Genomic DNA, 22,265 nt, shown 5'->3' on the forward strand with positions numbered 1-22,265 from the left:
TGGGGTGGTGTTTCTCCATGTAGGGGGAAAGGTCTGTTACAGAGACTGCTGCTCTCCCCAGATGCACACACCAAAACAGACTGATGAAAATACTCTAAACCAATAGTCCTGCAAAGAAGCAGTTGTTTCACGTGCCCTTGGGGGCCATCTCCAAAAAGCTGAATACGCTGCACAGAAATGTCACCTGGATCGTGCTGCCCAGAAGGCAAACCACAGCTTGCCTAAAAGGCCAGTCTAAACACAGAAAACACCGGACAAGCTGTGGCCCACACGGTATCCAATGACGGGCCAGTTTCTCCTCCTGTTACTCACAAGCTCCAAAACTGTCATCTGCAGACCAACCTCTCTTGCAGGGTGCAGCACCTCCCTTATTCTTTAGGCAGTCAGACAAACCAGCATGGAAAACTACGACCAAATAACAGAAAGTTGTCTCAATTCGCCTGCGTCCTGACTGAGGTGGTAACACCGCCTCCCCACACCCAAAAAACCAACAGATGAGCACATATCCAGCCTTTCATAAAGACCGGAGGACCGTATGGAAATTTCTTTCTGAACCCACATGCAATCCTATGCCTGCCTAGTAGCATGAAGGGCTTGGCTATGTGTGCATTTCCTACTGTGGTAGAGATGGCAGAGTAGGAACCAGAGTTGTGGTCATCCTTTCATCATCTGGATTTGAGCTGAGAAACCTTCTAGGAAGGTCAGCTTTCCCATGCTCATCCACAGTCCAGCAAACAGCAAAAGGGTATTCCATTTGAATATGAGTCTCCTTTGTCTTTTCGTGACGCAGTTGGGTCTGAAGGGTTGGAGGTCTCCAGTTTCTGCCCAGCTCGATCCTGGCTGGAGAATGGGAGCAAATGTTCTTGGAGGAGACATAGGGGTGGGCACACACAGACACAGGCAGGAGCCTCCTCTTTGGAGAAAACGAGGGCAAGAAAATGCAGAGGGCAAAGGCCAGGTCAGTCCCCTCGAGACCACGTTGCCTCGCGTCATAGAATCATAGAATAGTTTGGGTTGGAAGGGACCTTTAAAGGTCACCTAGTCCAGCCCCCTGCAATGAGCAGGGACATCTTCAACTAGATCAGGTTGCTCAGAGCCCCGTCACACCTGACCTTGAATGTTTCCAGGGATGGGTACCTGGAGGGGGACGTGGATTGGGGACAGAGCTGGGAAGGGCTGTCTGGAGAAAGTCTTTGCTAAAACTGTTTGAGGACCACGAGCAAAATTCAAGATGGAGAATGGGGAAATCCTGCATTTCTGGGCCTGTGGGGGTCCCCAGGGTGCTGCAATGTCCGGTCCCCGCCCCATGGTGTGTCCCCAGCACGTGTCCCCGTGTCCCCGTGTCACAGCAGCCCTCTGTGGGGTGCCACGCCCCACAGGGGTGTCACAATGGCCGGGCTCTATATCTTGCTCCTGGGGCTGGTGCTGCCCCAGTTTCTCGCGGTTTTTGCCCGGAGAGAGCAGTGCATCGATCCGGGAGATCCTGCGGCCATGAGGAGGATGAGAGCGCTCAGAGGTGAGGGGCTGGCGGGAGGTTGGGGGCTGATGCCTGCTGGAGGCAGTGTCCACCCCAGCCGGGTGCTGAGGGCTGCGTCCCCATCACCTCTCATCCTGCTGCCAGGCACCTCTGAGAGGGCTCTGGCTCCATCCTCTCCCTGCCCTCCGCGGGGCAGCTGGGGACCGCTCAGACAACCTGGCCCGGCCGGCTCTTGTTGGGGCTGCCCAGCTGCAGCCCCCCTGGCCTCTCCTCGCGGAGCCCCATGTCCATCCCCTGCCCAGCTCAGGGCCCCCGCGCTGGACTCGCTGCAGCGCGTTGCTGCCCTTCTGTCACTGGGGAGCCCAGAATGGGCCCAGTCCCCCAAAGTGGTCTTCCCACTGCTGCAGTGAGGGGAAGACTCCCTCCCCTCATCCCACTGACTGCCCTCTTGCCAGTGCAGTCCAGCACAGGCTGTTAGTGCTGGGGGAGGCTGGGGAGATCCTCACCCCGCCCTGGTGCGAAGCCCTGCAGCCAGTAAAACCGTATTTCTTTTCTTCCAGCTCTCTGCCCATGCCTGGGTTCCCAGTCCAGACCCGCGCGTTCTGAGGACAGAGGCAGGGCAACGGGGACTGTCCCTGCAGCCGTCACTACCTTTGCGGCTGTCGGGACTTCTCTGCTAAAGCGGCTGCAAGACAATGAGGTGAGGCGGGGGGGTGAGGGCTCCCCTCCATGCCGCTGGCTTCCCTGGGTGCTGCGGCAGAACGGCACCTCTGCCCTCCTGCAGGCGCTTTGTCCCCCAGCGCCGATCCTGCCGCTCAAGCTGGACTAATGCCACCGCTCCCCACTCCTTTCCCCAGGAGCTCGCAGCACTCTCCTGGGCAAGGCAAAGCCTCTGGCATAAATCCCAGCATCTCCCAGCGCCTTTGCCCAAGTGCCCGAGGCCCCTCCTTAGCTTTGGTTTGGGAACTGTCCCATCACCGGGGCTCCTGCCTGTGCCAGGAGCAACGCTGTGCCCCAAGGTGCAGGGTGCTCGTGGCTTCCCCTCCTCAGGGCCTGGTCTCGTTCCCACACCTTCCCCTTTGTCATGGTCCATTTGGATCTCTCAAATTTACAGGACAACGTTCTCTTTAAACTTTATTTCATGAGCTCATTAGGAAATACGATAATCAAACACGATAAACAGGGGTTCAATCACCTTTTGCCCAGACTAGTCTGTGACGTGAATTCACTTCTTTGCCAGTCAAGTCATAAGGTTTCATAACTTACAACCCGTAGCTCTTAATATCGTGCACCTATGAGCAAAAAAGAGAATTAGTTAGCTAGCCGACGGTGAGAGGGCTCATCCTTCCTCCTCCGTCACGGTGCGGGCGTCCCCTGTATCACACCGGGAAGCACGAAAGCCTCAGCAGTTCAGCTGCTGTTGGATCCGCTTCAAAAGTTTTCTGAGTAAGCTGATGTTTTAAACCCTCCAGCTTGGAGGTTTGGTCTCTACCATTTCCATAAGTTAGTGGATCCTAAGGTTTCTGAGGAAACTGCCAGACAAAAGATAATGCTGCCGCAGACAGCAATCTGCAGTGATAATGGCTGCATCATGGCCCTGCAGCTCTTTCTGGCACCTGCCCTGCCTACGTGGGGCTCTTGCTTTGACGTAATGGCACTGCTCCCAGCACACATCAGGCCTTCGCATGAGCTGGGTTAGCCAAAATCTAGGCAGGAGTTGAGTGAACAGTCACACCCTTCCTCGCCTGGCACTTTCCCTCTGACCTCCGCCGTCTCCCGTCCTCGGGAGTGACTTCCGAGGCTCCCGCACGGCCTTTTACCCTGGCGGAGTCGATCTCCCTGTCTGGCTCTCTGCTGATGTCAGAGGCGCCGCGGAAGATCTTGCTGTTCCCCGTGGCTGTCCTGACCGATGCCTGCAGCTCGTACCTCGTGCCCGTGTCACACAGATGATTTGGGGGGCAGCAGGTCTCTCTCGTGGCTCCCTGGGAATGAGGGCAGAGCAAGTCCCATCACTCCCCTTCGTGGTCTGTCCCCAGGGTGACCGAGTGGAGACATACCGGGAGCTGGAGAGCGTCTTGCAGGGAGACGACGGCTGCTTGACGAGCGGTGTCGTGAACCGCCTGATAGCGGAGGCGTCCAGGGACATGCGAGCAGCCCAGGTGAGCTTGTTCTCTTTCAAGGCCACCAAAGCAGCCTGCCTCCAGCCCTGGTTTTTGGGGAAATAGAGAGAGGCGCAGAGATGTTCCTCGGTTATTCAGACCCAGCGGAGGTCCTAAGGGAGAGGCTCTGGGGACTCGTCATTACAGGGAATTTGGAGAGGGGACGCAGAGAGCTCTGCAGAGAAGCGGACTCGGGGCTGTTTCTAACTGAGCGAGAGCTGGGTTCAAGCTCAAGGTTATTTCTCCTGCCTTGAGGAGGAGCCATGGGAACCCACCAGCCCCACGGAGAGGTCCCAGGGGGGTGTCGAGTCTGCGACAGTTTGTTCCTGGCATCTCCATGGAGAGGGAGAGGGGCCAGCAGCACAGGGTTGTGCCGGGGAAAAGCCTCCCTCGTCTCGCCGGGGAGCTGCTCGCCTACCCCAGGGTACAAGAGGTGGCAGCTGCCCGGCCCCGAGCACAACTGCCCCGAGGGGTCTCGCAGAAGAGATGGGGTCATTCAGCCTGTCCGAGTGCCTCAGCCGTTTTTCTTGGGAGTGTTTAACCTGTGGCGCTTTTGCAGGGTGTGACAGGTGATGTGAAGACGGCCGCTAGCGACATCCTGGTGGCGCTGGCCCGCTCCCACTTCCACTTTGTCATGTCCGAGCTCCAGAGCCACCTGAAGGCCATGGGGAAGGTCCCTGATGAGATTGTGCTCCTCACCGTGGGCAAAATGGCCCGCAGCTACGGTACGGTACTGGTTTGGGTAGGGGTCTGTGCTAATGGGGAGAGGGGATGCTCCCCCTCCCTAAGTGCTCTGTGTTGAACGGGGGGGCTATGGAGTTGCTGTGCCTCCTTGCTCCGTGTCAGGGCCGGCTGGCAGCTCTGCCTTACCAGCCCGATCCAGTTTCTGAAGGGTGGGAACCCGTTGGAGACAAAGCTGTGGGGTCTCTGCCCCCCACTGTCCTCCCCATTTCTCCAAAGGGCTTCCTGTGTCCCCCTTGGGGAAGGCAGCCCTCCCCACGCCCTCTGGCATGTCGTGCATGGCCCAGCAGCCCCAGCCCTGCCAGGGACGGACCCCAGTCTCCCACGTCTCTCACTGACCCTCTCGGTCCCTCTGTCCCTGCCTGCTCTGCAGCTCTGCGGTGCATCCCCTTTGTGGGAATGACGCTGCTCGCCCTGCGCGCCGTGCTGAGCCGGGTGGGGAGTGGCCGGATCCTGCGCGCCGTCTGCAGTGGTGAGTGTTGGCTCCTTGGCCGGGGTCCCAGGGACCGGGGCTGTGGGGGCCTTCGATGCCTCCATGTGATCTCAGAGGGAACGTGGTGGGTGTCAGCCTGCAGTGAGGTCAGGCCTCGATGATCCCAAACTGCTGTGAGTGTGTAGAAGAGAGGGGGAAGCCCAGGAGGTTTCCGCGGGCAGGACGCGGCAGTGCTGCAGGGAGGTACTCCCGGGTCCCTTCCAACGGCTTCTGTTCCCCTGCGTTCCTCTGGGCTTAAAATGCCTGCTCTGAAAGGGCGTGTATGTGGGAAGGGAAGGGAAGGGAAGGGAAGGGAAGGGAAGGGAAGGGAAGGGAAGGGAAGGGAAGGGAAGGGAAGGGAAGGGGAGGGGAGGGAAGAGAAGGGGAGGGAAGGGAAGGGAAGGGGAGGGGAGGGGAGGGGAGGGGAGGGGAAGAGGCTGCAGTGAGAAATGCTGGAGGGGAATAGGCCATTGACGAGGAGAAGGTGTGATGGGGAGGAGGAGAGAAACAGCGAGGTGTTTGAATCCAGACACCTCAAGAGCACACATTGCCCTCAGATCCAGATCTGGTCCTGGGCTGAGCCCTGCCAAGCATGGGACTGTCCTCAAAGCAGGCTTGGGTGAGGGTGCAAGGTACCATCCCTGCTGCAGACTCTCACATGCTCCCTTTTCCTTTCTCCTGGTGCAGTTCTGGAGCAATGGTCCAAAGGAGTCAATACCTACTTTGGCAACCAGGAGCAATGCCCCTTCCCTCGCAAGGGGGTAGCACAGTCCTGTGAAGCCATTTACCCGGTCTTCCGCTATGCGATGGCAAATTGGCTGGACTGCAAGGAGGAAGAGGTGAGAAGTGCTGCTTTCCACACCTGGGGCTGCAGCAGAGATCTCCGTCTGTGCCCCAGTGGGGTGCGAGCAGAAGGGGGAGGGGAGGGGTCTTCGTGATGGGAAACAGCTGAGTCCTGGGGCCTTTCTGCAGGGAGGGCTGGGGTACCAGCTTGGGGAAACGCTCGCTCTCCTCTGGAGTGAGCCCTTCTCCTGCAGGGCAGAAGGGAGAGGGAAACCCCTCCCAGCGGGAAGGGCAGACTGGTGTCCAGGGGGTGCTGAGCGCTAGGCAGACCTTCGGCTCTCCAAGCAGTGCCTCTCCCTTCCCTCTTCAGGACAAGCAGGCTGTCCTCGGGGCAGTGGCTGCCATGATGGAGGTCCTTCTGCATGAGGAGCAGCACCGAGAGCATGCCTGGGAGCAGGTCTTCTGGCTCCTGCACCAATATCAGGAGGTCCGAGACACCTCCCGGGTCAGCAAGGTGAGGTGTTGCGCAGGGCCTGGCAATGGCTGCTGGGTGGGTCTATGCGAGTGTCAGGAGGAGCTGGGGAGCTGTGGGGTGCCAGGAGGAGCTGGGAAGCCCTTAGAGAAGGAACAGGGAGAGCAGAGGAGGCCTGAAGCTTCCCGGGCTCTTTGGGCAAGAAAAAAGAAACGTGGGGTGGGGCAGGAGGGAGGCAAGAGTCCCTGGGGCTCATCTTCTCAGGAAGGCAGGCATTGCCACCTCCCTGGGGCTCTGTGTGCGGGAAGAGCTTTGCCCTAATGCCCAGGGCCGTGTCCGGCCCCGTCCATGAGGGGCGAGGTCTGATGAGTGGGAAGTGCCGGGAAACTGAGTTGTCAACCGCGGGCTCTGTTCAGAGGAAGGAGACCCTCCTGATGTTGCTCTGAGGGGAGGGCAATCAAGGAGTCCCATGCAGGAGGGTTTAGGGTTTTCCCTGGGAGCTGGTGTTAGGGACTCCCCTTATCCCAGATGTGCTGGATTTTCCTTTCCGAAGTGCCTTTAGGTGCCTTTAGCCTCTTCTTCCTCCCCCGTTCTCTTGTAGAGCCTAAGTTATGTCTTGGACGTGCTGGAGGGAGTTCAGACCCCAATCCCACAGGGCACGGCTCTTGCCATCAGCACCGCTGTGCATCGCCAGGTAAGGGGAGCCTGCGCCCTGCTGCCAGCCGGGGGCCCGCACACCTAATTGCCATGGAGGGGAAAGACCTGCCAGCTGGCAGGGCAGGGCAGGGCAGGGCAGGGCGTCCCTCCACCGGGACCTTCCTGCAGGCCAGGAGCACACCAGGATTTGTGATCCAGGTGCCACCTTAAGGCTGCAGGAAGCCTGATCCGGGCTGTTTGGAACGGGCCCAAGGGGCAGCCTGTTCCCACAGCAATTTCCCTCTCGGCCAAGTCGCAGGAGGACTCTGGCGTGCTGGCACCCTAAGGGCAGCCTTTTGACACTGCTCAGCCTCAGCTCCTGGGCAGCCTGGGCTGCTGCAAACCTCTGTGTGTGCCCAGGGCCATCGTTGGGTGGGCTGGGTTTTGGCTGTGGGTCCCGTGCCCAGAGAGCTCAGGGAGAGGGGAGCAGAGAGCACCGTTTCTTTTCAGTCCCTCTCAACACTGATGTAGCTTTCTCTAAAACGCACCTTGTTCCCACAGCTCTCCGATGCGACCAAGGAGCCTGGCCCGGCCCATAGGGCAGTGCTGTCCCGCTGCATCGTGCTGCAGGGTAAGGAGAGGAGACTGGGCGATGCCCCGCCGTGCTGTGGCAGCTCTCTCCCTGTCCTTGGTGGTCAGGAGCAGCTGCCTGCTAATGCAGAATGCGATTTCTTCCCCACAGCACGAATGTGCCCCGCGGAGACGGTCGTGTTTCTGCGCTCCCAGCTGAGCAGTGGGAGCGAGGCCGGTCGCGTGGCAGCCCTGGGCCTGCTGGGAGCGCTGGCCCACTCTGACGGTCAGTGCCCGGACCAGGGACACGAGGCAGGGGTTGGGGCTGCTGGGCTGAGAGCAGGAACGGGCTGAAAGTGGTGCACCTGCACCCAAAAGGAGCTGCAAAGAGCAGGTCCCCCAGCTGAGCTGACACCCCACAACAGGGATTGAGCTCTCCCCCGGCAGTTAGAAATGGCGCACCCCAGGCACAATGCTGCAAGCTCAGTAACACAGACAGGCTGGTGGGCGGGCGGGTGGGCTGGTTTGCACAGGAGCTGCTTGTACCCATGCTGTTTGTGTCATCCTCTGTGTTACCATATTGCCATGGCTTTCAATCCCTGTAAAATAGCTGTGCCTCTGTGGCTACGCCGCTGCCTCCTGTGAAGTCAGAGTCAGGCCCCACTTCTCTGTCCTGTTGGTGTGCAAAAAACTTGGAAGCTTCAAGGGATCCCTTCTGCCATCAGGGCTTTGCCTCAACGCACACCTCTCCATATCTCTTCCAGCACCTGAGACGAGAGAGAAGCTGCCCCAGGTGGTGGAGGCCGTGCAGTCGGTGTGCAACCACCCGAGTGCCCAGGTGAGCTGGTTTGGGAAGGGACAGTGCCGCCAGGGGAGGCAGAGAAACCCTTTCCCTTGGGGCAGAGCTGGGGTGCCCGGGGAAGCGTCGGCGCGTTGCCCAGGCAGTGGGTGATGGCTCCCCCCCAGGAAGAGCTGGCAGAGTGGAGCAGGGAGGTCGCTGTGCTCTGTGGGGCAAATGCCTGTCCAGCCTGGTGCTAAAGCCCAGCCCTGACGCCAGAAGCGAAAGCTTCTGCGGTGCCCTTGTCATCTCTCCACGAGCCACAAAGGCTGCCCCCAAGCAAAGGCAGCTTCCCTTTGGGTTTTGAACAGGAGGAACGTAACCGCACTCTCCCCTGGCAGGTGCGGAGGGCGGTTCTGGAGTTCATCAGGGAGCTGCTCAGCTCCGGCTCCCAGAGCTGCTGGGCATGGGATGTGGTGGGGCACATCTTCATCGAGTTCAGCCGGACCTCGGGCAGACTGGTAAGGGCAGAGCAGGACACCCAGGGCTTTGACCAGTGCCTGGACTGTGCTGAGAGCTCCTGCAGGTGTCCTTGGCCATGGAGAGCTCCACGCTGCAGGGCCATCAGCGCTGGCACTGCCATTGGAGCGGCCTCCAAATGGCTGTTCCTTGTGGGTGTGCGTGCTGATGTTGGTGGAAATGTCAGGGGATGATGTGGGTTTACACCCGGGCATGCTGCCCGGGACTGCGGGGCTGCCTGCGCACCCCACGGGCTGAGCTGTGCCCACAGGCGCCTCCAGCAAAGCTGCCTTGCAAAGGGAGGGGCTTGTAGGGACAGGACATCCTCCATCCTTAAATGCTGATGGACGATCAGCAAAACACAGCCAGTGCAGACAGGTGGGCCTGGCTGGAAGAGCCTTCCGTGGTGTTCTCGTGCTCTGGCCCTCCAAAGCACACCCTGCCCATCCAATAACAGTCTGGGGGCCCACATCCCTTCTGGCAAGGGGACAGGCCGTTTGGCAGTCCCTTCGCTGAGCATTTCCAGCTGGGCACCCAAGAGATGAAAGCTGGGGATGGCCAAGCCTCCTGCTGACTTGCCGAGGATCTTCCCTCTGGCTGGAGCTTCCCTCCAGCTGAGAGATCCTTGTGTGTCGCTTTGCTCTGAGGCTCGGGGAGGCTCTGCTTTGGGAGCAGGGCGAAGGAAAGGGCTTCTGGCTGCACCTCCGCATCTGTCGGGCTGGGCGTGCTGCCGCCAGGGCTGGCACCGAGCACAGCCCTGCTGAAGGGCAAGTTCCTCACCTCTGCTTTGGTGTCATGACAGCAGCATTTGGGCCCTGGGGGACTGAGCAGACAAGCAGCGGCGCTCTCTGCTCCCAGGCTTCCCAGTCCTTCCCAGGGTCCGGAACCTGGTCCTCAAGCTGGGTCCGACTGTCCTTGTCCTCCTTCAGGAGGTCAGTGCTGCTGGGAGGCTGGCACAGGAGCACTGGTGAGTCGTGCCTGAGCCTCGTCGGTCAGGAGCTGAGAGTAACGTGGGTTTTGCCAACTCTGTCTTACAGGTGGCAGGAGGCCTTTTTGCCTGGGAAACGCAGGAGGATGGAGCTCTTCGAGCCCTGTGCATGGACATCCTGGGCTCGCTGGATGTCTCTCTGAGAGGGATGACCAAAGTGAGTTGCCCTCTGCCCTGCTACTGTGGCTACTTCTTGCCTTCAGGACATTTTTCCTCATGCTCCCCCATGCCCTGAACCTCTCCCCTCACGTGTGCTGAAGCACCCAAGGCTCAGGGAAGCGCAGACCATCCTTTTTGTCTTTGAGCTGAGTGGAAATGCCAATGTGTCGAATTGCCCGGTTCTTCTCTGCAGCTCCTGTGGCCGAGGCTGCTGCAGTATGTGGTGCCAGCCCAGTACAGCGGCATGCTGATCCCGCTCTCCCGCTGCCTCCGAGCCCTAGTTGAGAGACGGGAGAGAGCAGGGTGCAAGGAAGAAGAGGAGGAGCCGGATGCCATGGACTCCCAGGAGCGAGGTAGGAGCCCCAGTGAGTGCTGCTGGGTTTGGCCAGGGGTCGGGCCAGTCCGTGTCTCCCTGCGCCCCACCAGACCTGAGCAGGAGCCAAAAGGAAAACCAAAGGGCAGAGTCAGGCTCTGCTGCTGGATATGGGAGGCTCTGCCCTGCATTGCCCCTTGCCTGGTGCAGGGGCACAGCTCTCCTGCTTGCAGCACTCTCCTGGTGAGCCAGGGCTCATTCCTGGCCATGCTGGAGCTGCCTTCATCTCATGCTGGGCAGCCCTGGGGAGCCCCCCCGGGCCAGCGCTGTGGCAGCACAGCTGCCCTCAGCCCTCAGCCTTGTGCGGGGCATCGGAGGTGCAAAGGGCAGGGCATGGCGGGGGCTCGTTGGCTCACCCAGCCTTCCTTCCTCCCCGCAGCCCAGCTGCCGGCTCCCCAGGTCCTGTTTGTTCGACTGCTGGTGAGTAGTGGGGCCCTGGGGAAAGGGCTTTTCTGGCCAGGGGTGGTGGGAGAGCCCAGGGCAGAGATGCTGCTGAGGCCAGCGCCGGGAGCCCCTGAGGAGGAGGCGGCATGCCCGAGCCTGCCCGAGCCTATCGGGGATCCCACTCCTTTCTCGGGGCTGGCAGCACCCCGGGTGAAGCCATCGGCTGCCTGCTGCTGGCCGAGTGGCACCGAGCTCCCTCCCTCCCTCTGTCCCTCCCGGGAGAAGCTGTGGCTCTGGCAGCAGGAGCGACCCTTCTCTCCTGCCCTTGCCTAGGTGGTGGCGGCGGCTCCTAACGCGAGCAGCGAACGCGCAGTCGCTGCCTTGCAGCTGCTGCAGGCGCTCCACGGCAGGATCCACAGAGCCTTGGGGGCGGCGTGGGCGACCGAGATCCCGCTCGTGCTGCAGTACCTGGAAGGTAAAGAGCAAGTGGGGAGGGAGGGGCTGGAGGGGAGGGAGGGGGGGCAGGAAAATGCAGCTTCCCAGTGTGAGAGAGGAAGAATTGTCCCCAGTTGCCCAGCACTTGCTCTGCTGCCTTTCCCCTTCCAGGGAGCCAGCACTGAGGCTGGGGCAGCCGTCCCCTGGCATCAATTCGGCCCAGGGGATGGACGGGGCCATTGATGTCCCCTTGGATGGCAGGCCTTGGTGGCACCCCTATGTCCTGCCTGGACGGTGTTTGGGGGAGGGACAGGACTGGTGCTCCTGGAGCGGGTGCAGCCCCTGGCTTTGGAGGACCAAGTCCCCAGGCCAGGCCAGGTTTGCAGCAGCCGTCCTTGGCAATAGCCAGGGGGAAGGGCTGCAAACGGGCAGAATGCGGTGGGTCATTAAGGAGAAAATGTGTGTTGCTGGTGCGTGCTGTGACTCAGTGGTCGGAGTTGTGCTGGGAGCTCCAGTCAAGCGGTGGGGATCAGCTGCGGTCAGTGCGTCCTTCCCCAGCTTGAATCAGTGGCTCTGAGAAACGCCCCTGGGATCCCTCCCGTGTCTTTGGCCTCGCGAGGGCTTTGGCGTGGGTGCTTGTAGGCCTTTTCTAGACTGATGGCCTGGGACTTTTGGGAGGTCTGACTGCAGAGGAGACCACTGGGCTCCTCTTTGGTGTGAGGTTAAATAGCAGCGAGAGCTTTTGCTTCCTCTTGCTTTCTAGGAAGAACCGAGAGCTCCCTGGACTCTGCAGAGTGGGAGCACCGCGTGCTTAAGGTACAGCATCCTTGCGGGGGGGGTTCACAAATAAAGGGGGAGAAGAGGGAGCAGACAAAGTTGTGGGAGGAAGCTCGGGGCTGCCTGTGCAGGCACCAGGAGGTGGGGGCACCTCCTGAGCACCCCGCACCTCCCCCCGCAGTAGGTGCCTGCCCGCTCAGAGGAGCTGCTGTCTGCACATGTGCCACGGCTGATGGCTAATGCCCTCTAATGCTGTGGCACACGCCTTGGCGCTGCCGCCTCCTCTACGTCCGCCGTGCCGGGGGGTCTTGCCCGAGGTGTTAGGAGAAGAGGGGTGCTGGTGAAAAGAGGGTTGGGTGGGGTGGGGGAAGAGACTGCCGTTCCCAGCAGCTCTCCCCCAGCAGCATGCCGGGACATGGAAGTGTGGAAAGGGGCCTGGCCAAGGGCAGGGCAACACTCGCTTCCCCTCCTGTTCACCCCAGTTCCTGCGAGCGTCGCTGGAGCCCATTGAGGACAAGGCCTGGACCGTGGGCCTGAGCCGGGAGCTGAGCCAGCAGCTGGGCAGCTCTGCCCCCGGCTCCTGGGAGAAGGTGTGTCTCCTGCCCTGCGCTGGGGCTGGGACCGGCGCCGGTGCTCTGCCCACGCAGGCGGTTTTCATTGCTTCCCCTTCCCTCAGGCTCCCCCAAAAGGAGCTTCGCTTGGGGTTGCCCCAGCGACTGGCTACAGCCTGGCACCACGGCCGGCCTTGCCCGCTCCCAGGGGCAGTCGGGTCCGTCTGGGGCCAGCCCTCTCCTGACAGGTCGGGCTGTGACCGCATCTCGGGCTCGGCCTCTTCTCTTTCAGCTTTTCCTGTACAAGGCTCTTGGGACGACGCTGGCAGCTTGTCGGGACCTCAGGCACGTCCAAGGGCAGGTGCTGAGGTTCCTCCAGGAGACCAACCCTGTGGAGCTGTCTGAGGCCCAGGTGAAGTGACGCTCACGTCCTGGGCATCCCCTGCTGTTCCTGGGGAGAGGGAGGGCTGCTGGCCCTGCTCCAGACTTCCTTGATTTCCCCCTTGCTGCCGTTTCCCCCTTGCTGCAACGTCCTGCCTGGCTGTTGTTGCTGGCCACGTCTGAGTGCCTGGGCTGGAGCTGACTCCCCGTTTCTCTGTGGTTGCAGGGGATGATTTCTGTTGTGTCCCACGCTGCCGAGAACCACTTCCACCTGGTCTTGGACACGGTGACTATGTTCTCTGCTGCTTTCACCAGAGCCTGGTTCTGTCAGACTTCCACGGGCTGGAAGGTAAAGGATCCAGGGTTTTGCTGTTTGGCTTTCCTTTTTTGGCCTTATTTCCACTGCTACACCTGCAGCAGCCAAACCGTGGCAGCCGTCTTTAGATTAACCCTCTTGTAAGAGTTACGTGAAGCCTGTGTTTCGGAGGGGACATCCTGGCACTGGGGCCCCTGAGGTGTCTTTGGAAAGGACAGGGTTTGACACCTTGTGGATGAGAGCCACCCAGCCGGGGCAGCTGCAGCGGTTGCTTGCTTGCAGCCACGTTGCTCCTGACTTAACTTCAGCAGGAGCTGGCGACAAGGTGGGGTGGGCACGGTGCAACACTCTGCCCCTTCCTGAAAGCTGGGGGCCGGGAGCAGGAGCCTGGTGAGGTCTCGCTGGCTCTGCTCCCCCCCGGGGGCTGTGGGGAAGCCTTTCTGGGCAGGGCCAGGCCCTGCAGAGAGAGCGGTGCAGCCTGGCCTGGGGAGGTGAGCAGGCTGGGCTCCTCTGCACCGCTGACCCGCGCAGGCTGCGCGACTTTGAGCAGCACCATGGCAGGCTATGTCAGATACCTTTCCACAGAAAGGTTCCAGACAGCTCCCCGACCTCTCAAATCAGTGGTAAAACCGCCAGCAGTGTGTGTGATGCTGGCTGCACCTCCTCCCCATCCCCACGCGAGAACCCAAGCTGCGGGATGGAAACAGCTCCCGTTCCCGGAGCTCGCAGCTCGAGGAGCGGCTTGGGGAGCTGCTGGAAGGTGCCCAGGGAAACAAGGAGCTGGTGAGGGTGGGGGCAGGGCCTGCCACAGGAGCCCGCAGGAGTCCTGGGGCTGACGTCTCGGGGCATCTCTGTCGACACAGGTACAGCGGCGGCAGAAGATGGAGAGAGCCCAGGCTGTTTGCGCTGCTCTCATGCGCACCTACAGCGGCATTGCGCTGCGTGCCCCCAAGGAGCAGCTGCTCACCCGCGTGGATAAAGAAATCATGGGCAACATCCTGCGGCTCTCCAGAGCCAAACAGAGGGTAGGAGCACGGGGCACGCAGGGCAGGGATGCCTGGGTGCCCCAGCTCCAGCCTCTCAGGGCTGGGGTGTCCCGAGATGGACGGTCTCTTTCTAAAGATCCCCAAGGAGGGGTTGTCCTCAATGTCCAGACCCAACCGCCCATGGGTTCCCCCTGCCCATGCTCCTCCCTCCAAAGAGTTCACGGGGTGCTTTGCTCTCTCTGGCCCCAGGACTTGCAGCTCAAGCTCGCCCTGGTGCAGAGCATCACCGAGGTCAGCTGTGCCATCCAGGCTGTGGGCGACTGCGGCAGCTTTGAGCTGTCGTTAAAGCAGGAGGCGACGCGGATCCTGCTGGTGAGTGCCCGTAGCCGGGGCAGTCGCACAGGGGAGTTTTGGGCTGCGCCATCAGACGGGTTTCCCCAGAGGCACGACGGTCTCGCAGCTTCATGCGAGCTCCTGGAGCTGTCCCCCGAGTGGATGGGGCCCATGGGTGCTGGTGCTGGGTGGCTGTGGCTGGGGAGCAGGGTGAGGAACCCTGCGGTGCCTTTGGGGGGGATCCATGGGAGTGACAGGGCAGTGTCTGCCCAGGGCTAGCAGCAGAGCCTGTCCCCGGGGGAGGTGGGAGGCCTGTCCCGTGTCCCTGCCCTCTGCCAACTCTGCGCTTGTCTCTCTGGGACTTGCAGGACTGGATAAAGGGGGAGCCCTGGGACTCCGTGGTGTACGGAGTGTTTCAGGTCCTGGAGGAGTTGAGGTGAGGTCTGTTCCCCGGGCGCTGGGGACTCCCGGTGTGCCCCATCCCAGCTGGTTGGGGCAGCCCCAGTGGCCTCAAGCACGGGGCCGGGAGCTGCTGGGGCTGTGGAGTGGGAGGTTGTTCCCCATTTCGGGTGTCTCCCAAAGGAAGGGAGCCCCAGGGGTTCCTTAACCTGGGGGTGGGGGGTTGCCTGCTGCCTGGGAGGAGGCAGGAATTGCTGGAGCTGAAGGCAGTGCTCGCTGGCATGGGCTGGGGGTGTTGCATTTGGGGCCCTCGATTAGGAGGAACCCAGCTGTGGTTTGAGCCACTCTGGAGAGGGCTAGTAAATGCCCTTTCTGTTTTCTCTTCTTTGTCCTCTGGCCAGCAAGCTGAGGCCACCTCTGAGCAGGGAGGAACATCGCAACCTGCTGGCGGTGTGCTGCCAGAGTGTCTTGTCCTATCCGTCCAAGGAGCGGATGGACAAGGGAAGGAAGACAGTGAGGGCAACTGTGAACATGCAGGTACCCACCGGCAGTGCCTGCCCGCCTCTGGGTCAGGATCCACCTCGGTGCACCCTGGCAGGCCCCATGATGCAGAATCGCATCTCTCCTTTCCTGCTTTCAGCTTCTGCACAGGAGAGGCATGGAAGACCTGGGCCATCTGATAGCAACGCTTCTGGAGGCAGAGAAGACCTCTGCCTGCTTTGACGACATGGTCCATGTGAGTAGGCATGGGGCAACAGGGAAAGTGTGGCGGGGGCAGAGAATCGAGGCCTTAGCGGGTGAATAGCAGGTGGATACCTTTCCTGTGGGAAAGTGGGGCTTTGGCTGCTCGCTCCGAGTCTGTGCGTCTGGCTGGGGCCAGGGGCTGAGCTGGGGAACAGGAGCACCCAGCCACTGCAGCCTCAGGACAGGCAGAGAAGTGGGCCCTGCCGGAGGGAAAGCCAGGAGCCAGCCCCGAGCTGGGCAAGAGCAGCCTGGGGGAAGGCTGGAGTGGGGAGACGCCGGCAGGGAAGCAACACCTGGCTCAGGGCAGAGGCGGTTGGAGAGAGTGAGGCGGCGGAGGCAGCAGGGCCAGTGCTCGGTAGGGCCGGGGGCCGTGCAGGAAGGGGCCAGAGAAGGAGGGAGAGGGAGAGGGATCTCGGGGAGAGAAAGATACCTGTTGCGAGAGAGATGCACCCTGCCTCAGGTCCTGAAGGGCTGGCTCACCTCAGCCGAAGAATGGAAGCAGGAGAGAGCCCTGCGGGTTTGCGCCCATGTGCTGGGAGCTTGCAAAGAGCGATTTGAGCTCATGGTGAGTAGGGACCCGCCGCATGCCCTGGTGCCCCCTTCCCACCATTCATGGCCCCGGAAGGGAGCCCTGCCCAACTGGGTGCTGGGTTTCGGCGCTCCTGGGATTATGGGGCAGCCCTTCTGCCTGCCCCTCTGCCTGGTCGCTGCTCAGGGAGCAGGATGGGCAGTAGAGGCGAGCGGGTGCTGTGGCTGCCTGCGACCCTTTTCCTGCTGCTCTCCCCTGCAGAGAGGACGTCCTTGCAAGCAGTTTGGCTTTCTGATGGGACTGCTGGTGTTTCAGACCAGCCTGGCCACGTCCTGCGAGAGGGCATGGGTCTGCCTCGACTACCTTCTCCAAATGCAAGGTGAGGAGAGCAGGCGCTTCGCAGCCTTGCTCAGCCTGATCCTCCTTCCCTTCCTGGCCTGGCGCCAGCGGGGTCCCTCGGGGCCAGGCCCCATCCCCGGGAGGGAGGGGGGAGGCAACGTGCTCGGCTGGTTTTGTGCCCCCACCCTGTTAACCCTCTGCCTCCCTGGCCATCTCAGGAAGGATCCCTGGGAGAGGGTCGCTGAGTCCCACCTCCCTGGGGCATGTGTGAGACTGAGTGGTCAGGGCCATCCCCCACTGCTGTCTGAGAGCAGCGCGTTGTCACCAATGCTGGGGGCTGTTCCACTCCACGTCTGTCCCCCTCCACGTTAGAGAGATAGAGGGTGGTCAGAGAACTCGCTTGGATGAGGTCCCTGACATTTCGGAGGGTGCCTTCCCCTCGCTCCCTGCCTTGAGCCTGGAGAGAGGGGCAGCTACCCAGGCAGTCTCCGAACTCATCCCTGCCAGGGAAGACATCTCCTGCCGAGCACAAGAGAGGAAACCAATCCGCTGCCCAGAGCAAACTGGGCAGGGAGGAGAGATCTGAGGTGCAGGCCCGGAGCGTGCTGCAAAGGGTTGTGTTCAAACCCTCTCCTCTTCAGGCAGCAGGGTCTGCCTGTGCTGAGGAAGTCACGGGGAGGCTTCCTGCCTCCCAGAGATGAGGGTGGCCTGTGCGGGAATAGCGGACGCAGCTGCTGGGAGCAGAGGCTGCTGAAACCCTGAAGCCCCAGCAAACGGTTCAGGAAGGAAGAGGGCTCTTTCCAGCCCGTCATTTGTCAGCCATTTATCGGGCTCGGGAAGTCCTGCTGCACCGAGCTCCGGAGGGCCCTGGGTTTCCCTGTGGCCTTCACTGCCACCACTTGGGTTCTCCTTTACTGGTATCTGGGGCCAGAGGTTGGGTTTCTGTAGATGTGACTCCTCTTTTCTCCTGGTGTTTGTTCCAGACAAGACCGTGAAGGTGGTGCCCCAGGCAGATGAGAGCAGGTGCCTTTGTGAGGAGCTGGTCAACCCAGACAGCAAGGCTCCGGTGGAGACCTGTTCCAAAATAGCAAAGGTAACTGGCCCCAAAACAGCAGGGTGGGGCCCAGCTCCTGGGCTCCTGCACGCCTCCCTGCTCCCCTCCAGTCTCTCGCTGTCTCCAGAGCAAGCTGTCCAGGACGGCTGTTGTTAGCAAGTAGCAGGAGGCTTTGAGACAAGGCTGTCGTTTAGGCACGCTGGAGCAGATACCATGGTGTGTGCGTTTGTGCGCACGTGTGTGTGTGTGAGTGCTCTTGTCAGAATACAGATTTGGTAGGTGAGCAAACGGCATGGGGGGAGGCACTTCCAAATCGCTTAGCTGCATCAGATGTAAACACCACTGCATGCACAGCAGGAGGGACAAGTGATTGCCCCCTCCCTGACTGCCAAACTAACAGTCCCGTCAAGTTTCCTTTCCTTTCTGAATTGCTGGAGCAGAGCTGTGACGCGGTCTCTCCTGTTCCTGACTTCTCTCCAGGCTGTTTGCAAATGCATCCCTCCAGCACAGGCTACGGACTTTCTGACTGCCGTCCTAGACAGCTTGCTGCGTGTCACACCCAGACGTGCAAGAGCAGTGTGGAAGTGGGTGTTCGTCTTCCTGGTGGAATGCAGAAAGGAAATACTCCAGGAGGTAAAGGAGACCTTTTTTTCCATTTGACTTTGTCTTTTCTCCTGTTGGCTGTTGCACTACACCCTGTGCAGTTGACATGGGCTCAAGAAATGCTCAGCCTGTGTGCCGAGCCGACGGGCTACTGATGGTCTGAGTCATGCATTAGTACCTGCTGCCGGCTTCTGCTCCAGCTGGTGACAAGGATATGGGCACTTCTTGTCCAAAGTCTCACATTGGTCCAGGTCCTTCCCATGAATGAGGTGCCAACCTTGCCGTTCCTCCCCTTCCTCCGTGGGTCACTGTCAGTCCTCCCTGCCCTGGGACCCACTTCGCCCTGCTCTTTCTTCACTGGTCCCCAATTCCCTCTACTCTGAGATTTGGTGGGCACGCTAGGTTTTCCACAGGTTGGATACTTGTTCATTGTTCTCCTTGCCTTTCCCCGACTGCGGTGTTACCCAGCCTGCGAGGTGCCCTTCCTTCAGCCACCAGTTGCTGCCCGTTTGTAGCCTGGGAGCCTCTGGCCTCATGCTCTGCCTGCCCTTTCAAGGCTCCTGTTCTCCTCCGCTCGCGCTCTGCTGCGCTCCACTTGGGCTCTAGGGCCACCAGCAGCTCGCTCGGCCCAGACCAACCCCGTGGCTGTCCGCCGCTGGCAGAGGTCGGTCACAGTGATGGCAACCACGGGTGGCAGCCCACAGGATCGCACCCAGCTGAGCTAAAGCTCACCCAGCTGTTAGGCTGCTGCTGTTAGGGCCAGGGCAGGGCGTCCCTGTGCCGTCCCTGCAGAGCCCACGGCCGCTCCGGGCCGCGGGAGCGCCGCATCCGTGGGCTGCGGGGTCACCCCTTGCTGCTTCCCCAGGCGCAGAGCAGGTTGTGGCTGCACCAGGGGCCAGAGGTAGGCAGCCGTGGGAGAAGCTGGGGTCTCCCACGGGCCGAGGGACCTGGCTGCCTCCTTGTCCTTATCGTGGCCACGGCTTGTAGCTGTGAAAGGCTCAAACAAATTATGCTTCCTTCGAGGGAAGGTCCTGTGTGTGGGGAAGGGGTTGGCACTTTGGGAAAGGAGGGTGGAGGCAAGGAAGAGTGTCCCCGGAGAAGTGGGTTCCTCTGGAAGGAATCACGTGCCCTTGCACAGGCCCTGCAAGGCATCTTCAGGGTCTCGAAGAGCGTGTTTGGTCTTGCTCCTGCATCGCTACAGACACGTGGGGAGAGCTGGGTGTGAAAGTGCTGGGTGTGAAAGGTGTCCGTGTTTTCTGTGTGCACACAGGGCACGCAGCTGCTCATGCGGCTGGGCCAGGCACATGCAGGGACTGAGGCTCCGCGTGTGAGTGCGTGCGTGCGTGTGCGTGCGTGCGTTCGTGCACACAATTGCCAAGAGCACACCCAGCTCCAGCCGTGAGCCAGGGTCAGGCAGGGTGGAAGGGGTGAGGTTTCGAGCTAGATCTGGACTCTGTGTCAAGGGAGCAGGCGTTGCTCATGTGCTGAATGACTGTGTCTGGGCCCCGCAGGAGGGGTAAAGGATGCACCGAGCCCTTCTTTCTCCTCTTCTTCCATTCAGGTGCCGAAAATCCTGAACACCCTTTGCACCTACATGCAGCAGAGCACCCACAGGCCCTTCCTGCTCCGTGCGGTGTTTCTCCTTGCCCACTTTCACCGGGAGCCCGTGATCAGCAGTCTCCTCCAGAAAGGCATGCCCATGGACAGGTACGTGCACTGCCCACGCCCCCACCATAGTCGAACAGAGACCCCACAGCTTGCTTGTACTGGGGGGGTCCAGTTGAGAAGCAGGTCTTTTTTTTCTGCCTGAACAGTCTTGAGCGTTGCAAGACTGCGTGCTCGTGTCCCTGCTGTGAGTGGGGCGTTGTAAGCCCCGTTGCAGATGAGGAGGTTTGAGGGCAGTGCAGGGCTGCGGGGATACGGGCTCAGGGGTGAACGTCTGTTCCCTTGCAGTGACACGGTGGAGCTGTGGAGGAGCCTGGGGAGAAGCATCCTTGGGATTCAGGTCCTGAGGTGCTTAGTGGAGAAACTAAACAGAGCAGGAAACAACCGCCGGGGAACTGACTCTTCCGCTTGTGAGCAGCACAACCGTCAGACTGCTCTGGAGACTCTGACGGTACGTGGAACAGCAGACACGTTTCTGCAGCTTTCATCTGCTTTCTAACCCATGCTTTGTCGCGAGGGAATCGGGTGCCCTTTGCGGATGCCCGTGGAGACTCCCAGGGCGCTGTGCTGGGCCGGCCTCAAGGAGTGTGGGGAGCCAGGACGGTTTTGTGCTCCTGAGCCACAAGGCTGTCGCAGAAGTGACAACTGCAGACAGTAACCCCCCGGCCCAGGCAGGTGGGGGAACCAGGCGGTGGGAAGAGGCCTTGCCTGAACAGGTGGTTCTTGGTCGTGTTTCTCTGCAGATCACCCGTGCCATCTCGGAGGTGGTGCTTTCCCTGAGGAGCACGGAGGAGCTCAGGCAACTGCTTCCCCACCTCCTTCCCAGCCTCCTGAGGTGGGCCAGTGAAATGCTGGGCGAGGAGAGGCTGCTGTCCCCCATGAGCAGCTGGAGACAACTGTTCCTCGAGGGCCGGGTGCTTGAGGAGAAGCCGTGCAGGTAAGGAGCCGAAGGGCCGGATGGAGGGGCTGGCTTCATTTCCCCTCGCCAAGGCACGTGGCTTTGTGGGGCTGAGGGAGTGCTTCACCTGCCCTGCTTCCTAGACGTGGAAACCGGTCATCATGGTTGGTTTTACTTCTGTTCGTTCCTGGAGAAACTCCAGCTCCCGGGCGGGAAGGTCTTATGCAGCTCGTACTGCGGGCGGCTGTCATCTTGCCTCCTGCATACCCTTGCATGCACAATAGCATTGCACTCCCTCAGTGGACCCCCGCTGGGAGCAGTGGCTCTCGTGGGCACTGGTGTCGTTCTTTGCAAAATGCTGGTGGGAAGAGACATTAGGTGTTGCCTTGGTAAGTATCTAGCATGGAGTCAGTCTAGGGGCGTGGGTTTTCTTCTGCTTCAGCGGGTTTGGGGCATGACGAAAACGCCAGTGTTGCTATCTGCAGCCTTGAAGGCTGTGAAGCATCATGTCAGGGGTATTTAGCTCTGCTAAAGATAAGTCTTCCCCTAAGGTGCTGCGATTTGAGATTTCTTTGGGTTTGTGGTGGTGTTATTTGGATGTTTGTTTTGTTTGTGTTTGTTTATGTTGTGTTCTGTTTCTTCTGCCAGGATTTTCCTTTCAGCTATAGAGTTGGTGCTAGGGAAATGCGTGGCGCAGAAATGGATGCAGCTGCTCGTGAATCGGGCGGTGTGGGCTCGCCTGGAAAACCCCCTGGCTCACCCTGAGGGGGTGTGTCTGCTGAGCGGGTAAGAGCCGCAGGGATGCATCTGGCTGCCTCCTGTGGAGCTGTGCCCAGGGAAAAGGCTGCTGGGACCCTTCCGGCGTGCCTGGGAAGCCGTCCTGAGCTAAAGAATAGTGTCTGCATCGGAGCAAGGGCATTTTGGAGACCTGGCCTGTGGCCTTCCTGGGTAACTAACTGTGTGTCCCTCACTTGTGTCCCCTGCGCAGCGTCCTGCTCCATGCTGGGCTCGTCTCCCCCTGCCTGGTGAAGAACCTCTTGCCGTGGCTGGATTCCTGCTCGGTTAAGCTGCGGGTGACGGCTGCAGCTTTCTTTGCTGAGGTAAGGTGGGGGTGGGGAAGGAAGGGTTCAGAGGGGTTTTACTGAGATGCTGCCGCTTGGGATGTCTAGCTCACTAGACTCACTAGCACGAGTGGCAGAGGAGTGAGATTCTGCCATCCAAACGAACGTCTGTCTTCAAACCCAGCTGGAAGGGGCGGAGTGCGAACTGAAAGCCGTGAAAGAAATGGCAGCAGAAGTCAACAGCTGGAGAAGCAGAAGTCAACAGCTGAGGAGACGAAGTTAATGCTCCAGAGGAAAGAAGTTGAAGAAGTTTCAGATGACGGACGACCTGATGACACCAGAGTCTCTCCAGAGACAAGTGATTGGTAACAGGACACAGATGATGTCCATCCTGTCTTCTTATATCTTCTTACTAAATCTTTTCTTAACGGTCTCTCTGCGTAGTCTCACTCTCTCTCCTGTGTGTATGTGAACTGAAAGGACTGGGTGCCAGCTACTGGGGGGCTGGTGTGGGTGGACTGGGTGCCAGCTACTGGAGCCAGCCAGGGAGTGTAGGCACCATGCACCCCTGATTTGTGGTGCCAGCTACTGGTGTGGGTCTCAGTGCAGCTAGTGGAGTGAGTGGGGGGTCCCAGTGCAGCTAGTGGAGTGAGTGGGGAGTCTCAGTGCAGCTAGTGGAGTGA

General features: G+C 60.4%; 1 protein-coding gene across 1 annotated transcript; it reads left to right on the top strand.

Annotated features, from left to right (window-relative positions):
- Positions 1 to 1,389: 1,389 nt before the first annotated feature.
- LOC142076617 (maestro heat-like repeat-containing protein family member 2B) lies at positions 1,390 to 22,006 on the top strand. Its single transcript, XM_075138903.1, has 34 exons — positions 1,390 to 1,516; positions 2,038 to 2,177; positions 3,514 to 3,636; positions 4,196 to 4,361; positions 4,751 to 4,849; positions 5,537 to 5,688; positions 6,003 to 6,146; positions 6,706 to 6,798; positions 7,302 to 7,371; positions 7,483 to 7,596; positions 8,075 to 8,148; positions 8,490 to 8,609; positions 9,645 to 9,752; positions 9,948 to 10,107; positions 10,507 to 10,547; positions 10,845 to 10,986; positions 11,710 to 11,762; positions 12,206 to 12,313; positions 12,567 to 12,686; positions 12,882 to 13,004; positions 13,835 to 13,996; positions 14,207 to 14,329; positions 14,659 to 14,726; positions 15,091 to 15,226; positions 15,330 to 15,425; positions 16,224 to 16,341; positions 17,285 to 17,394; positions 17,836 to 17,988; positions 19,520 to 19,665; positions 19,912 to 20,074; positions 20,367 to 20,560; positions 21,170 to 21,307; positions 21,510 to 21,621; positions 21,767 to 22,006. The coding sequence occupies exons 1-34, from the start codon at positions 1,390 to 1,392 to the stop codon at positions 21,863 to 21,865; spliced, it is 4,095 nt and encodes a 1,364-aa protein (XP_074995004.1). The 3' UTR covers positions 21,866 to 22,006.
- The last annotated feature ends 259 nt before the right edge of the window (positions 22,007 to 22,265 follow it).

This window comes from Calonectris borealis, unplaced genomic scaffold, assembly GCF_964195595.1.
Source record: "Calonectris borealis unplaced genomic scaffold, bCalBor7.hap1.2 HAP1_SCAFFOLD_74, whole genome shotgun sequence".
In the NCBI taxonomy this organism is placed as follows: Eukaryota; Metazoa; Chordata; class Aves; order Procellariiformes; family Procellariidae; genus Calonectris; species Calonectris borealis.